General features: G+C 64.8%; 5 protein-coding genes across 5 annotated transcripts in view; 3 read left to right on the top strand and 2 right to left on the bottom strand.

The window, feature by feature from the left end:
• EMIHUDRAFT_448066 (hypothetical protein) overlaps window positions 1–1812 on the bottom strand; it is a 4503-nt gene extending 2691 nt beyond the window's left edge. The window contains exons 1-2 of the mRNA XM_005770830.1: window positions 522–1812; window positions 3–221 (exon numbers count right to left, since the gene is read on the bottom strand). Of these exons, the coding sequence (XP_005770887.1) occupies window positions 3–221; window positions 522–1784 (1482 nt within the window). The 5' untranslated portion in view covers window positions 1785–1812. The remainder of the gene's footprint in view (window positions 1–2; window positions 222–521) is intronic.
• Window positions 1813–7481: 5669 nt separating this feature from the next.
• EMIHUDRAFT_196734 (hypothetical protein) lies at window positions 7482–8036 on the top strand (the record flags this gene model as incomplete). The annotated part of the gene is made up of 1 exon (XM_005770829.1): window positions 7482–8036. One exon carries the CDS (start codon window positions 7482–7484, stop codon window positions 8034–8036), a length of 555 nt encoding a protein of 184 aa, XP_005770886.1.
• A 92-nt stretch (window positions 8037–8128) lies between these two features.
• EMIHUDRAFT_61513 (protein midA) lies at window positions 8129–9557 on the bottom strand (the record flags this gene model as incomplete). Its single annotated transcript, XM_005770828.1, has 3 exons — window positions 8129–8640; window positions 8678–8771; window positions 8892–9557. 3 exons carry the CDS (start codon window positions 9555–9557, stop codon window positions 8129–8131), a joined length of 1272 nt encoding a protein of 423 aa, XP_005770885.1.
• An 802-nt stretch (window positions 9558–10359) lies between these two features.
• On the top strand, window positions 10360–11976 carry EMIHUDRAFT_61665 (hypothetical protein; the record flags this gene model as incomplete). The annotated part of the gene is made up of 5 exons (XM_005770827.1): window positions 10360–10578; window positions 10649–10741; window positions 10970–11133; window positions 11320–11543; window positions 11621–11976. The coding sequence occupies 5 exons, from the start codon at window positions 10360–10362 to the stop codon at window positions 11974–11976; spliced, it is 1056 nt and encodes a 351-aa protein (XP_005770884.1).
• A 2523-nt stretch (window positions 11977–14499) lies between these two features.
• On the top strand, window positions 14500–14779 carry EMIHUDRAFT_350066 (hypothetical protein; the record flags this gene model as incomplete). Its single annotated transcript, XM_005770826.1, has 1 exon — window positions 14500–14779. A coding segment is annotated over one exon (280 nt), but the record flags the coding sequence as incomplete, so codon positions are not given.
• Between the last annotated feature and the right edge of the window lie 418 nt (window positions 14780–15197).

The following is a 15197-nucleotide window of genomic DNA, read 5'->3' as shown; positions in this document are numbered from 1 at the left end:
ACCGTTTCCTCGGCAATGGTGGACAAAATGGGGTCCCCCTCCAGGCCGTTTTTGATTTTGAGGGTCCCCTGGGCCCCGTCCTCCTCCTTGGAGCCCTCCCCCTCCTGGTGGCAGGCTCCAAACGGAAAGGAGTCCTCGTCGAGGAAATGGGCCCCCTGCGCCCCCTTGTTGTTGTCCCCCTCCCCGCCGTATTGGTAGTCCCCCTTGGCGCCCCCCGGGGCCTTGTCCCAGGGGATGGGGTCCCCAACCTTGAGCTCCTTCCCCTTCACCGAAAGGGTCCCCTTTTCCGGGGGGGGCAGAAGCCCCGCGTGGGCAATTTTGGAGTCCCCGTTTGTCCCTTGCAGCCCCAGGGAGTTGCTCGCGGAGGTGGTCGGAATCTCCTCGGCGGCCTTTGGGGGAGGCGGTTTTTTCCCCTGGGGGGGAGGGCCCCGCCCCCCCCCGGGAAATCCCCCATGCCGAGGGGAGCCCCCCCCCCCCCCCCCCCCCTCCCCCCTCCCGCCCCCTTTTCCCTTCCGCCGCACCGGCGTGATGTCAATCGTGACGGTCGCCGCCTCCGAGGCGCCGCCCTTCGAGTCGGAGACCTGGTACTCGAAGGTGGCTGCGGCGGTGCCGAAGAGGTCCGGGTAGGGCGTGAACCAGAGGCTCGCGCTGCTCAGCTTCGTCGGCCCGGTCAGCGGCGTCGCGCCCGACGGCGGCGCCTTTGCGCCCGCGTGGCCCGCGATGAGGAAGCCGTGCTCCGGCGCCGGCAGCTTGGTCACGGTGTACGAGAGCTTGGAGGCGCCGGTCGGGTTGTACTTTGCGTCGAAGGGGTCGGTCCCGTTGAGAGTGATCAGGAACGGCGTGTCCTCCACCGTCGTGAGCGCCAGCTCCCCCGCGAGCGGCGCCGAGTCGGCAAGCCACGCCGAGTACGAGTCCTGGACCTGCGCCGCGGTCAGCGCAGACGAGTGCATCGCGACTAGGAGGAGCTCGCCGTCCCAGCCGACCTTGGCGCCTTTGGTGTAGGGGACCGGCCCGAGGAGAAGCTTGTACGCGTCCGTCCACAGGTCGAACTGCGGCTGCAAGGCGTAGGTCGACACGTCCGACTGCTGAGCGCTGAGGGCGTCGATCAGCCCGGCGACCGGCTTGCCGTTGTGGTACACCTTGGCAGGCTTGCCGGTCTGGACGACGACCATGATCTGCACGGGCGGGCCGAGGTCGGCGGCGGTGGCGGTGAAGAAGTCGGAGCTTCCCGCGTGCACTTCCGGCCCGATCACGATGCAGTTGTACGAGTCGGCCCGAGACGAATAGGACGACGAGGCGAGCTGCACCTCGACCTTGTTGCCGCGCTGCATGAGCGCGACGCCAAAGAGGTCCTTGTCGCAGGGGCTCGAATCCTGGAAGGCGCCCTCCGTCCCGATCGCCAGGATCGGGAGGGAAGCGTCGCTCGACTGCGGCGCGGCGCGCACCCACACCTCGAGAGAGTATGCGCCGGACGAGGTGATGGCGGGGAGCGCGTCAGAGATGGTGCCGGCGGAGGCGGCCGCCGTGCCAGACCGCGCTCCGTCCATTCCCAGGCCCACGCCCTCGAGGCAGTGGCTCCCCGAACCAGCGACGGCGACCGCGCCCAAGCTGGCCGACTTCCCGCTGGACTTGCCAAAGCTGCCCGCGAGGCAGTCGGCGCGCGAGAAATCGTAAAGCGCCTGCAGCGACCCCGTCGGCCGAGTCTTCTTGCCCAGAGCCGCGGCGACAACCAGCGATAATATGACCACCGGCGTCAAGCGCCTTTGGCCGATAGGAAGCGACATCGAGGCGCTCGGGCCGCCCCGCGATCGACAGTCCGTTCGGCGGCCTTCCAAAAATAACGCGCTGATGCTCCTCAGCGGAGCTGGGAAGAGGACCGCCGCAAGCGGCGTGGCGTGGAGCGGTTGAGCATCCCTCCGGGGGCCCCTCTGCGCCGGGGAGGCGTTGTTGGAGGCTAGGACGCAAGCGTCCGTCGCCCTTTTCAAACTCGGGGCCCACTCCGCTACGCTCCGACCAGAATTTGGAGGGAGGGCCTAAAAGTTCAAGGTGTTGCTGCGCAAAAGGGGTCGGACACAGGGCGCAGCTCATGCTAAGAGCTAGAAGAAGAGCTAGAGAGAACGACTACCCTGTCCCGTTATTGCGTACACCAACACCACAAAAGCTCTCTCTCTCCTGTCCTCACTCAGGGGGGTCACAACTTCATTCAACTACCGAGTCCCTCGACTAGCTGCCACGTTGCCGGATCTCCTCCTGCTCCGCAAGGAGGGTGGCCAAGGCTAAAGTCTTGCCGAAACCGCCGGGCGCGTTGACGACTTGGAGAAGGTCGCCCTTGTACTTGTACTTGTAGAGATGCTCGAGGGGGTGCTTTGTGGGGCGGTGCGCAGCCAGGCCAGCAGTGAGGGGAGGCGCACCCTCACTCTCCTCGGTTGCAGAGCTCGTCGGAGGCTGCGGCACGACGGGAGGGTCGCGACAGCAGTCCTCGGGCGAGCCGACGCGCATGTCCAACCAGCGCTGGGACTCGTTGTGACGGCAGACGCCGGCTGCCTCTCCAACCGCTTCTGCAGCGTCCTTCTTTGCCCGGCGCATGGGCTCGATCCGATTCCGCAGCGTGTCGGTCCCCAGCGGCGGTGCTGCGCGGGAGGCGGCCGCGGGCACGCTGGGCTCGATCAGCTTTCCCTCAACAGTTGCTCCGAAAGCACGGATTTGGCGGACGTTCTTGGCTTCAATTTTACGGATGTCTTGCCAGCAGCTGAAGGCTTGCCCCCGTCCACGGCCCAGATCACGCAGTTCGTGCACGGTATTCGGATTTTGCTATTTGTTCGTGTGGGGGTATATTGCAGATTTGTCAATGGTACCGCGTCTGCGACGCGGGCGCCTTGCGGGCAGAGCCCTTAGCCACCCTTTATATCTTGCGCGGTCAAAAGTCCGCGCAAAATCACATCCGGTGCGAGGGTAATGTGATCGAAAGCACACCCGGCGCGAGGCACGGACGAGGCACTTCCGTAATGTGATTGAAATCACATCTGGCGCCAGGCACGTGTCTCGGACTGACTACCCGCAATGTTAAATCGCGAGTGCCTCTCTAGTCAAATCTCTAGTCAAATAGGGAGTGCCTCTCTAGAGAGGACTGGCGCCAACCGTCGGGCTCGTTGCGCAATGTGAGAGATCATTGGACTGACTACCCTCTACCGATCTCTCTGTCGATGTGTTTTCAGCCACACTAGAGCAGTCATCATAAGACCAGGTGTGTTTCCAATCAGGTGGGCGTTGAGGCACTCCGGCTTGGTCGCGGGGCTGCACAGGCGCACCCCGCAGGTGATGCAGGTGGCGCCTCTGGCGTTGCACGCCAGCACGCCGCAGCGGGCGCGCTTGTCCGCGGTGACGAGCTCGTGCGGGGCGCTGCGCGAGCCACGGAGGAGTGTGAGCGTCGCCTCCGCGAGCTCCCTTTGGACATGCTGGCGACCGGCGAACTCATCGCGTCGCGAAGCGACATGCCAAGAGTGGTGGTCTGCGGCTTCTTCTTCTTCGTCTTCTTCTTCTTCGGCTCATCAGGCGGCGAGCCGGACTCGCTCGCCGGCTGCGACGCCTGACTCGCCGCCTTGTCGGCCCTCCTTGCCCGTTTTGCAGCCTTGCGCTCCGCCTTGCTCTCGGCGGCAGCAGACGGGCTGCCTGAGGCGGCCGACGCCAACTGCGACGAGGGCGAGGCCGCGAGCGCCGTCGACCGCTCGCTGGCCGGCGTGGACATGTGCGAGTGCGCCGAGCTCGACGCACGCTTGCGGACGGAGGGGCAATCGCTTTTCCTCATCCATCATAGGTCGGGTCAAAGCCGCCCGCCAACTTTCGGAGGGACACAACAAATTGTTGCCGCAAACAAAAGAAAAGATTAACAACGAAGGCGCTCTCAAAAGAAAAGGGAAAACCCGAAGCCTTCCGAAGTGGACTCAAGGGTTAGGGTGGGCGACGGCTAGCACCACACTCCTCTCCTTAAAATCCCTGTGTGGTGGCGGCGTGCCGTCCTCCCATCCCTCCCTTGGGTGTCCGTTTTCTTTCTTTCTTTTTACATTCCCATACTCTGCTGACAGGGTTTGCGATGAGGAGCGACCCGAAGGGTTTCTCGGAGGTTAGTGCACCACTAACCGCCGAAGCGCAAGCGCTGGGAGCAAGAACACTGCGACGTAATTTTGCAACGGAAATTGTTGCCACAAACAAAATAAAAAGAAAAAACCGCATGCTTCCAAAAAACAATTCGAAAAAAACCGAAGTGGACTCAAGCCAACTGCCGATAGGTCGCTGGCCTGTGCGTCTCACCTCACCCGACCCCACACATGCTCTCGTCCGTGCCTCGCGGCACCGGCGAGTTTGCTAGAGGCGGAGCAGCAGCCTCCTGCTCTAGCGCGTTGCGTGCCCTGTCACCGTGTTCGAAAGAGAGACTCCCGTGTTCGTGTTGTTGTGCTTTTGTTTGTGCCCTTGGCACCTTCTCGGGTGCTGTGCCTGTGCGCTGTGGGGCGTGGGGGGCGACCGGGCTCCGGGGGGACGGACGTGGCCCCGAGTCAGTGATGGCCATTTACTGGTATAGCCCCCCAGAACAATCAAACACTCTACGGCCAAAACAATCAAATTGTGGTAAGATTTACCACGACTTCTGAGGCAAAATCTGACAAAAATCGGAGAAATCGGCAAAATGCCCGGTATTTTCCAGGTATACCCGCAAAATACCCGGTATTATATTATTGCCAATTTGGCTGAATTTGGCCGCAAACCAGCCTCTAGACTCGGCTCAGATCCCGAAAAATTGATGATTCCATGAGTTTCGTAATTTACCATACCACTCTCTGCTCATACCATACCCCACTCCCCAGGAGAATCAAATAAGTGGTAAATATATCACTCTTTTACCAGTAAATGGCCATCACTGCCCCGAGTGACGTAGTGCCGTGTAACGCTCACGACGTACATGTACATGTAGTGCCGTGTAACGCTCACGTGTGGCCTCGCGGCCGCCTGGCTCGCTTTTTTTTCTTTTTTTCCTTCCAGATGACTGCACAGACGGATCAGGTCACTCAGCCGGCCTCTTGCCGGGCGCCGCAACGACCGTGTGCATCGCCCGCCCCTGTGCCAAGCACAGCAGTTGTATTCCGCAGAAGCCGAGCATGCACAGCCCCACGGCGGGAAAGATGACCTTGCAACGGTGGGTGGGGGTGCGTCGATCACATCACCCCCAAAAGGGGTCTCGGCGCCGATTCCGGCTGCTGCGCACCAGCCCCGGGAAGAAGGTGGCGACAAACTACCATGAGAGGGCGGGCCCGAGAGGAAAGGTGCCAGCCGGCGCTCGACGCGTCACCCACTGCCTGCGCCAGCAGTGCGAGGTCAGAATTGCGGCGGCGGTGGAGGCTGATCCTCGGTGCAGGATGCGCCATGCCGCGAGCCCGCTGACGCCGCCAATCACCAAGTTGGCGACGGCGCTGGCCGCCAGCAGGAGGATGAAGATCTTGCGGTTTCCACTCGCTATGCACGTCCCCAGAGCCCCACAGTGGTGGTCAAAGTCTCGCGTACAGACATCGCAGGTTCGGCAGTGATGGCTGCCCGGCGGCCGGCGAATGTGGCACACCTCACAAGCGGACCAGCTGGGCAGCGGCCGCCGCGCCACTTGCATCACTCTGCCCTCGTCCAGCCCCAGGACAAGACACAAGGTCGCAAAGGCAATGAGGCCGCTAGGGTTGGCAACCTGTGGGTGGCAGATGGCAGGTCACACGCCTCCTTCTCTGCCTGCCGAGCACCCTCCCTCCCTCCTCCCCCCCAACGCCTATCCCCCTATCCCCCTGGTCATGCATATCTGATGATTTCGGACCCGCTCGACGAGCGCCACCGCCCCGCCGTGCCTACAGAGAGGGCAATGCCGGTCAGCGCAGGTCAGCCTGTGCCTGCCTGCTACCGCCGAGGTTGCCGCCTCCCTCTTGTGGCCCGTCTCGTCTTGTGCGTCTGTGTGTTCAGCATCTAGGCCACGGCAGCGATGTGCGGAGCTCAGGCATCACGAGGGCGTACGTGTACGTGGTTGCTGCCACCATGAGTCCAAAGGACGTTCCACCGCCCAAGATGCGTTGCACGCGTCTGACGGGAAGTGGTGAAGGAGTTGCTACCATTGGATCGTGAGGCTCGAGCCGGGGCGGCGGGCTGCGGCGCGCGAGGGGAAGCCGATGGTGACGAGGTCGAAACTCGAATGCAACTCTCCACAGCCGCTCCGAAGGCAGGCAAGGGCAGTTCCCAATCGCGTGTTCTCAACAACACGGAGGGAGGACACAGGCCGTGCGGCGGAACTTGAAAACTGAGATCGTAGATTTCCGACTTTTGCGGGGTGAGGTATCGGCCGGTTATACAGATCCTCCCTGATGTACTGCAGAGCCCGGCCGGCCGAGCGAACGAGCTGATGGCGGTTTGCACCCGCCCGCTCCAAAGCTATCGCCAAAGCTATCGGGATTTCGGGATATATATTCGATCGATCGAGGATAAGCAGTGACTGGGGGCACCAGACGTGTGTCCTGCCCCCCCCCCCCCCTTGTGCTTGGCTTTCCGGGCTCCAAGCCGTCTAGGAAGGAATTCCATGTTGGGAGAATTCCTTCCTAGCAGCTTAGTGTGGGGGTGTAGTTCGCGCTGATAGTTCGCGCATATCTGGGTGGTTGTTTCTTTCTTTTTGTAGTTCGACTAGGTTTGTGGGTGCTCCTGCAACTGCCGCAGCCCTCCGCGTCGCGTTTCCGCCACCCTTTGACCGAGCGCGAGGCCGTGCGCTAGGCAGGCGTGCAGCTACAGGTGCGCGGCGGCGCGCGGCGCACCACCGCCGCGCGCTCTCACTCCTCATCCCGGCCAGCTCTCCCCTCTTTCCGTCCCGCAGCTCCCCCCTCACCTCGCGATATCTCCCTCCCTCCCTCCCTCCCTCCCTCTCGACGATAGGGCGGGACAGCTGTGGCGACTGCCAACTTCCTCCATCGCCGGTGTGAACCCCATCCCCAGGGCCTCCAGGGCTCGCACCTCAACCTCTCACAGACCATCGACACAGACCAGCGCATAGCGCCATACGAGAAGACGATTTTCTTCTCCTACAAGGCTGTGAAGGCCCTCGCCGCGAAGCAGCTCGCCAAGGCCGAGGAGACGCAACCGCCTCGACGGCAATGCCCCAAACATCGCCACCGCCACCGCCACCGCCGCCACCACCGCCGCCGCCGCCGCCACCACCGCCGCCGCCGCCGCCACCACCGCCGCCGCCACCACCGCCGCCAGCACCTTCACAGCCGACGGCCAGCCACGCCTCCCTCCTCGACGCTGCCGCTGGGAAGCTCAAGCCGACGGTAACTAGAATACGAGAGCGAGGCGGGCAGATCCGAGCTGAGATTGTGCACGAGCGGAATTTGGCGCTGCTCTCGACTGACGCCATTGCTCTCGACGACCCGGGAGCACCCACAAAAACGCGGCCGACTGCACAGCAGCGGATGGAACGCGCGAGAACCAAGCCCGACCTGATCGCCGCGAATCGCCGGTGGACCGCCAGCCTCAGCAGCATGCCCGACGCCGACCGGCAGCGTGTGGCTGGATTTGCAGAGCCGCTCACCAGCGAAGTTGCTGATGGCGCTCTGGCATCCGCAGACGCCTTTGAGGGGGTCCCCACCCTGACGGTCGCCTCCGCGCTGCACGCGTTGCTCCGCCAGCCGTCCCTTCCGCCGTTCCTGTGCGTATGGGCCACGGCGGAGTGGTGCGTGCCCTGCAAGCGGCTCGAACCGGGTTGGCGCGGCCTCGCCGAGCCAGACGGGGAGAGCCATGAGCGCCTCGCTGGCAGAGTGGCGTTTGCCGTCGCCGACCTGACGGATGAGGCGGCCGAGTCGGCTTGCGACGGCTCGACGCTGTCCGAGGCGCTGCGCATCCAGACGCTGCCCACGTTTGTGCTCTTTGACACGTCGACTGGGGCTGAGGTGGCACGGGCGGAGGGCGCCGCGCACAAGCGCCCGGCGCGGAGACTCTACGAGATGCTCCAAAGGACAGTGGGGTAATCAGTGGCGGTTATATGCCTGAAACAGAGAGAATATATGTGTCTGCTATAGTTCCTTTTTCATTGCAATACTCTCAAGAGGTCACGCTGGAGCTAGGCTGTCCCAAAGCCCGGAATGCCGCCGCCCATGCTCGGGTGCGCGATCGCGAGTGCCTTGTACGCCGAGCCCATGCCGGGGCTCTCGACCAGCCGCGTTGCCCCGTCAAACAAGGCCTGGCGAACCTCGTCGCTCGGGGCCGCGCGCAGGAGCGCGTTGACCCGCGCCTCGAGCCCCATCGCCGCGAGGAAGTGGCGCTGCTCGACCAGGGGCGGGCAGACGAGCGCGGCGTCGGTGGCGGTGGCGGCGGCGCGCACCGCCCGAAAGTCGACGTCGACCGACAGGTCCGCCTCGCCGGGCGCGTGCAGCGGGTGGACGAAGCGGTGGCCGCGGATGCCGCGGAGCGAGTCGCTCGGCGGCGCGTCGGAGCCGTAGTCGATGAGCAGCGCGGCGCCGCCGGCCGCGGCGAGGTGGCTGCTCAGCCCCTGCACGAAGGAGAGCGCCGCCGGCGACACCTCTGCGGCGTCTGCGTGCGCCGGCAGCTCCTGCGGCGGGGCCGGCGGGCAGCCTCTCGGGCGGGGAGGGGTGGCGGCGGGAGGGCGGACGCGGCGGCGCCGCCTTGGTCAGCAGGGTCGAGGCGGGGGTGGGCGACGGCGAGAGGACAAAATCGAGGTGTCGCGGGTCGGCGTCCAAGTCCGCCTCGCCGCCCGCCTCGCCGCCGCCCTCCCCTCCCGCCTCGCCGCCCGCCTCGCCGCCGCCCTCCCCTCCCGCCTCGCCGCCCGCCTCGCCGCCGCCCTCGCCGCCCGCCCGCAGGTCGACCAGCTTTTCGCGCCAGCCGACCCGAGTCCTCACAAACTGGTGCACGGGCAGCGCGTCGAGGAACTCGTGCGCGACCAGCAGGACGGGCTCCTGCGGCAACTCCGAGACGGCGGCGTGCCAGTGCAGCTGCCCGGCCGCCACGAGGGGCTCGAGAGCGCTGCGCTGCGACGCGCGGTTGAAGGGCGACACCTCGAGCAGGTGCACGCCGCACACCGCCTCGCGGAAGGCGGGGAAGGCGGCGGACGCGCGCAGCAGGTCCGCCATCAGGGTGCCCCGGCCGGGCCCCGCCTCGGCCAGCCGCACCCGCGCGGGCCTGCCCAGCGCCTCCCACGCCGCGACGCACCACACCCCGACCAGCTCGCCAAAGGCCTGGCAGACCTCGGGCGACGTGGTGAAGTCGCCCGCGCGCCCAAAGGCGTCGCGCCGCATGTAGTAGCCGTGCTCCGGGTGCGTGAGCGCGAGGCCCATGTACTCGGCGACCGTGAGCGGGCCGCGGAAGCGGATGCGGCTCGCGAGCTCCCGCAGGAGGCCAGCGTGCTGGTGGTGGTGGTGCGGGCCGGCGCGCCGGCCGAGCAGGCCTGACGTGTCGACCGCCACGGTGGTGCACCGCCCGCGACTCCCCGCCCGGCGCGTGTGCCGAAGGGCGCTGCGCACGAACCGCGACATATACAAGTGTACGAGCGATATGCTGGCACGCGAGCCGCCAGTCGGTGAAGGCAGATGGTGAAGGCACAAGATGGCGCCAAGATACATGTAAACCGAGGACAAAAAGAAACCCAGGCAAAAAAGAAAAAAAAACCAGCGCTGTCGTGGCGTTATCGGTGTGCTAAAGCTGCGTGTCTACTGCTGGCTGCGTGAAAAGATGCTGGCGTCGGCCCTCTCGCTGCTCTCCGGCGGCGGCGCCAGCGCAGCGCAGCAGGCCCGGTACCACAAGAACGCGTTTCCTCCTGGCGAGCGCCTCGACCTGCGCGTCTACCTCTCCGAGCGGCCGAGGTTTCGCGACTTCAACAACACTGAGCCGATCTGGCACGTGTCTGGGCTGCTGCACGCGAATGACGCGCCGCAGCAGAGCACGACGGTGCAGGTGCCGGTGACGGGGCATCTCATCGCCAACGGCTCGCTCTTTGCACACGCCTTCATCACGCGCGAGGGCCGCTCGCCCGACCCGGCCGCGACCGGCTCCTACGACCCGTGGGCGACGACGACGCTGACGCAGGCGCTCGTCGTGCACGGCGCTCGGCCCGAGCCGCTCGGGCTGCGCAAGCTCACCACCGGCGAACCCGCGCCGTGGGAGGAGGAGCTGCGTCGCGGCGCGGTGGCCGCCGCCATCGCCGGCCAGCCGCCGGACAGGTGGGTTCCGCACTGGAAGCCGGCGCTGCACTTGTCGCTGATCGTCGACTTTGAGCCGCACGAGCTGTTTCGCGGGATGCCTCCGCACTACCAGCACCACCTGCTGCAGCGCCGGCTGATGGACCGAGATGGCACGTACAAGCCGCTGCTCTACTCGAACGAGCTGACGGTGATGCGGCAGCACTGGCTCGCGATCAACGACTCCGCTGTCTCGCCGACGGAGCTGCCGCTCGAGCTCTCGTGGAGCCCGATGGGCGTGAAGCGCTTCGCGTGGATGCAGCAGCTCGAGGCCTCCTTCAAGATGAACGAGGACAAGCTCGGCGCGCGGCGGACATGGGTTAACCCCGCCTGGCCCGACAGCCCGCGCGCTGAGGCCTTCCGCGCTGCACACAGGCATCAGCGAGAAGGAGTCGGAGGACATGCGCGGGATGTTCGTGCACACGCCGCCCGCGCTGCTCTACACGACGATGGGCGTCTCAGCCGTCCACCTCCTCTTCGACGTCCTTTTCAGAGCGACCTCTCCTTGACACGTCCACGACACATCCTCGACATGTCCCTGACCTGTCCCACAGGTCCTCGCCTTCCAGAGCGACCTCTCCTTTTGGCGCGGCATGGAGACGATGGAAGGCGAGACACCAGCCAGAAGCCGAGACATAGCCGAGAGGGCGACATAGCCGAGAGGGCGCCCTGGGAGGCAGCCGAGGTATGGCGGCGGGAGGCGGTGCGAGGGCGGGGCCTCGTACCGACGCGCGGGGCGGCCCCGCACAGGCCTCTCCTCGCGCGCGCTCCTCCTCAACCAGGCGATGGAGCTGGTGGTGCTCCTCTACCTCATTGAGGAGGGCTCGTCCTGGCTCGTCCAGGACACCGTAGTGGTAGTGGTAGTCGTAGTCCAGTAGGCAACCTTAATTCGCCCAAGGACACCGCCCCCGCCCGGCGGAGCGCGCGGCGTCACTCGCGCGCTCACCCGCCACCTCGCCCGCCCAGGTCGGCTCGGCCTTCACCCTCATCCTGGGCTTCTTCAAGATCATCAAGTCGGTCCAGGTGCGCAAGGAGGACAAGGAGCGCACAGGCAAAACAGCCGCCTCGCCGCCGGCTCCCGCCGAGAGCTCCTCCTCAGCGCGCCTGCTCTGGCGGCAGGCGGCGTCGAGTCGCTCACGGAGAAGTACGACCGCCTCGCCTTCCGGTACCTGCTGCTTCCGCTGCTGCTGCTGGTGGCCGGCTACTCTGTCTACTGCCTCTTGACGTGGTACTACCGCTCTTGGTACTCGTGGCTGCTCGAGTCGCTCGTCGCCCTCGTCTACGGTGAGGGCGGCTCTCGACCGCACCCCGCCGCGAGCGTGCCGCGCGACGCGCCTCCCCTCCCCTCCTCTGCGGCGCAGGCTGCGGCTTCATCGTGATGACGCCGCAGCTCTTCATCAACTGGCGGCTCAAGAGCGTCGCCCACCTGCCGTGGAAGTTCTTCATGTACAAGGCGATGAACACCTTCATCGACGACCTCTTCGCCTTCATCATCAAGATGCCCACGCTGCACCGCATGTCCTGCTTCCGCGACGACATCGTCTTCGCCATCTTCATGTACCAGCGGTATGTCTACAAGGTCGACCTGACGCGCGTCAACGAGTACGGAACGCGCGGCGACGGCGTGCCAAACGGCGACGGTGCGCAAGACGGCGACGGCGGAGGCGACCCGTCAAAGTCCAAGCGGATCAAAAAGCGATCCAAGAAGACGGACTGATGCATTGTGCGGCCGAGAGGGTGGAAACGGGCAGCGGAAACTCGAGAAGGCCCTGAGGTGGGTGATATGCCGTTCGATGTGTTCCGCGGGTGCCCGATTCGTTTCCGATTCGTGTCCTGTCCCCCTGACGGAATCTTTTTGCGCACCCGCCTTCTTACACACATATCTCTGCACGGCGAGTTTTTCGGAGTACGGAGAACTCCGCAAAAGTCCGCGAAGAGGGCCGAGGCCGCGAATCGCATGGCTAGTGCCATTTCACTGTGGCACAGATCGCGTTACAAAATCTTGATTTGACCACTAGACTTAGGCCCTTGAAGGGCCCCGCCCCCAATGGGGGCGGGGTTGAATGGGCTAGCGTTTGCGTGGCGTTGACATGAGCACGAAGTTGCTAATGTGGGTAGACGAACAAAAAGTAGGGTTGAATTCGTCCACGTAAGGCTTGGGGAGTGCTTGGGGTGGCCTCAGGCATCCCCAATGGAGTCGCAGCGGTGCCCCAAAAGCAGCTTTTAGCGATTGTCGAACCTCGAAGCCTGTTCGTTTGAAGAAAGGCACACGGTAGAGCCGTACTATCGGGCCACCGGTGTCGGGTCACCAGTACTAAACAAAAATTCGACAGTTTGAGGGGTGAGAGCATGCAGTATTGTGGCATATCATGTCACATAAGGTCAAGCTTGACCGCAGAAGCATCAAGAAGCGGATACTCCAGCTCGACTGTGCCGGCAACGCTGCCTCCTCACGCCGAACGCGAGCAGCAGATGGCCAAAGTGTGCCAGCGCGAGAGCCTCGCAAGCGGGCGCAGAAGAAGCTCGCCGTGACACGATGCCGGGCGGTGGTGGTGCTCTGGCGGCTGTGCACAGTGGGAAACGTCAGGCTGCAACAGGGCAGCACGATGGTCGTGCCCCGCTGCAGCCTGGCCTGACATGCACAGGGCGAACAGAGACCTTGCTATCGCCTGGCGCTCGTCTGGGCAAACTTTGACCGCCGCCCGGCTCGCAACGAGCACGCAGCGACAAAATGATGACCGTGTCGAAGTTGAGGCTGGTCGAGAGGAAGAGGCTGCCGTGCGAGCCGGCAATTGGCTGGCTCGGCGTGGACAGCCGGCGGCGACTTTTTGCCGAAGAGCGTGCCTGCCGAAGAGCGAGTCTGACTCAAAGTGCACGGAGTGGGCGCCGCCGACCGTCGGGAGGAGTCCGATGGGTGCCAGGACGATCCAGAGAGCGATGAAGGCGCAAATTGCGCCGCCGAAAGTGGCGGTAGAGGCCAGGCCGTGCGCGTGGGCCGGTCGGGCCACGTCCCGGGGCGAGCGATCGAGGGCCGCGGGGCTTGCCCCGTCGGCCGAGCGGTGCGAACGGCCGGTCGCCCGCTTCGGGTTGGACCCGCCGGGCGGTCCGGCGGCGGATTGCATGGCCGGGCGGGCCTCCGGGAGGCAGGCGGGGCCGTGACAGGGGCAGGGCAGAAAATCCCATTCGGAGAGCGTGTGGCGCGACCCGGTTGCTACTTTCAATGATAGGGACTAGAGTGAGGCCCTTGACGGGCCCCGCCCCCAATGGGGCGGGGTTGAATGGGCTAGCGCTGGCGTGGCATTGACATGAGCACAAAGTTGCTAATGTGCGTAGACGAACAAACAAAGAGTAGGGTTGAAATCGTCCACGCAAGGCTTGGGGAGTGCTTGGGGTGGCCTCAGGCATCCCCAAGGGAGTCGCAGCGGTGCCCCATAAGCAGCTTAGCGATTGTCGAACCTCGAAGCGCGTTCGTTTGAAGAAAGGCACACGGTACTATCGGGCCACCGGAGAGTCACCGGTAAACTTCGACACTTTGAGGGGTGAGAGCATGCATTATTGTGGCATATCATGTCACATAAGGTCGAGCTTGACCGCAGAAGCATCAAGAAGCGGATACTCCAGCTCGACTGTGCCGGCAAACTGCCTCCGCTCACGCCGCGGGCCGGCTGCCAGCAGCCGTCGCGGCCCGTGGCGTGCTCCAGAGAGGGAGAGAGGGTCCGCATGGCTCAGGCCGGCCAGAAGGTGTGTGGCGACGGCACCGTGGCAGGAGTGCGGAGAAGAGCTCGCCGAACGCGAGCAGCGGAAGGCCGAAGTGTGCCAGCGCGAGAGCCTCGCGAACGGGTGCAGAAGGAGCTCGCCGTGACACGATGCCGGGCGGTGGTGGTGCTCTGGCGGCTGTGCACAGTGGGAAAGGTCAGGCTGCAACAGCGTAGCACGATGGTAGTGCCCCGCTGCAGCCTGGCCTGACATGCACAGGGCGAACAGAGACCTTGCTATCGCCTGGCGCTTGTCTGGGCAAACTTTGACCGCCGCCCGGCTCGCCACGAGCACGCAGCGACAAAATGATGACCGTGTCGAAGTTGAGGCTGGTCGAGAGGAAGAGGCTGCCGTGCGAGCCGGCAACTGGCTGGCTCGGCGTGAACGGCCGGCGGCGACTTTTTGCCGAAGAGCGTGCCTGCCGAAGAGCGAGTCTGACTCAAAGTGCACGGAGTGGGTGCCGCCGACCGTCGGGAAGAGTCCGATGGGTGCCAGGAGGATCCAGAGAGCGATGAAGGCGCAAATTGCGCCGCCGAAAGCGGCGGTAGAGGCCAGGACGTGCGCGTGGGCCGGTCGGGCCACGTCCCGGGGCGAGCGATCGAGGGCCGCGGGGCTCGCCCCGCCGGCCGAGCGGTGCGAACGGCCGGTCGCCCGCTTCGGGTTGGACCCGCCGGGCGGTCCGGCGGCGGATGGCACGGCCGGGCGGGCCCCGGGAGGCAGGCGGGGCCGCGACAGGCGGCAGGGCAGAAAATCCCATTCGGAGAGTGGTTGGACAGACCCGGTTGCTACTTTCAATGATAGGGACAGAGTGAGGCCCTTGACGGCCCCGCCCCCAATGGGGCGGGGTTGAATGGGCTAGCGCTGGCGTGGCGTTGACATGAGCACAAAGTTGCTAATGTGCGTAGACGAACAAACACAGAGTAGGGTTGAAATCGTCCACGTAAGGCTTAGGGAGTGCTTGGGGTGGCCTCAGGCATCCCCAAGGGAGTCGCAGCGGTGCCCCATAAGCAGCTTAGCGATTGTCGAACCTCGAAGCGCGTTCGTTTGAAGAAAGGCACACGGTACTATCGGGCCACCGGAGAGTCACCGGTAAACTTCGACACTTAGAGGGGTGAGAGCATGCATTATTGTGGCATATCATGTCACATAAGGTCGAGCTTGACCGCAGAAGCATCAAGAAGC

The sequence above is a fragment of the Emiliania huxleyi genome (assembly GCF_000372725.1).
Source record: "Emiliania huxleyi CCMP1516 unplaced genomic scaffold EMIHUscaffold_4, whole genome shotgun sequence".
Taxonomy (NCBI): domain Eukaryota; phylum Haptophyta; order Isochrysidales; family Noelaerhabdaceae; genus Emiliania; species Emiliania huxleyi.
Note: the sequence above shows the minus strand (reverse complement) of the source record. Positions and strands in the feature narration are given on the sequence as shown.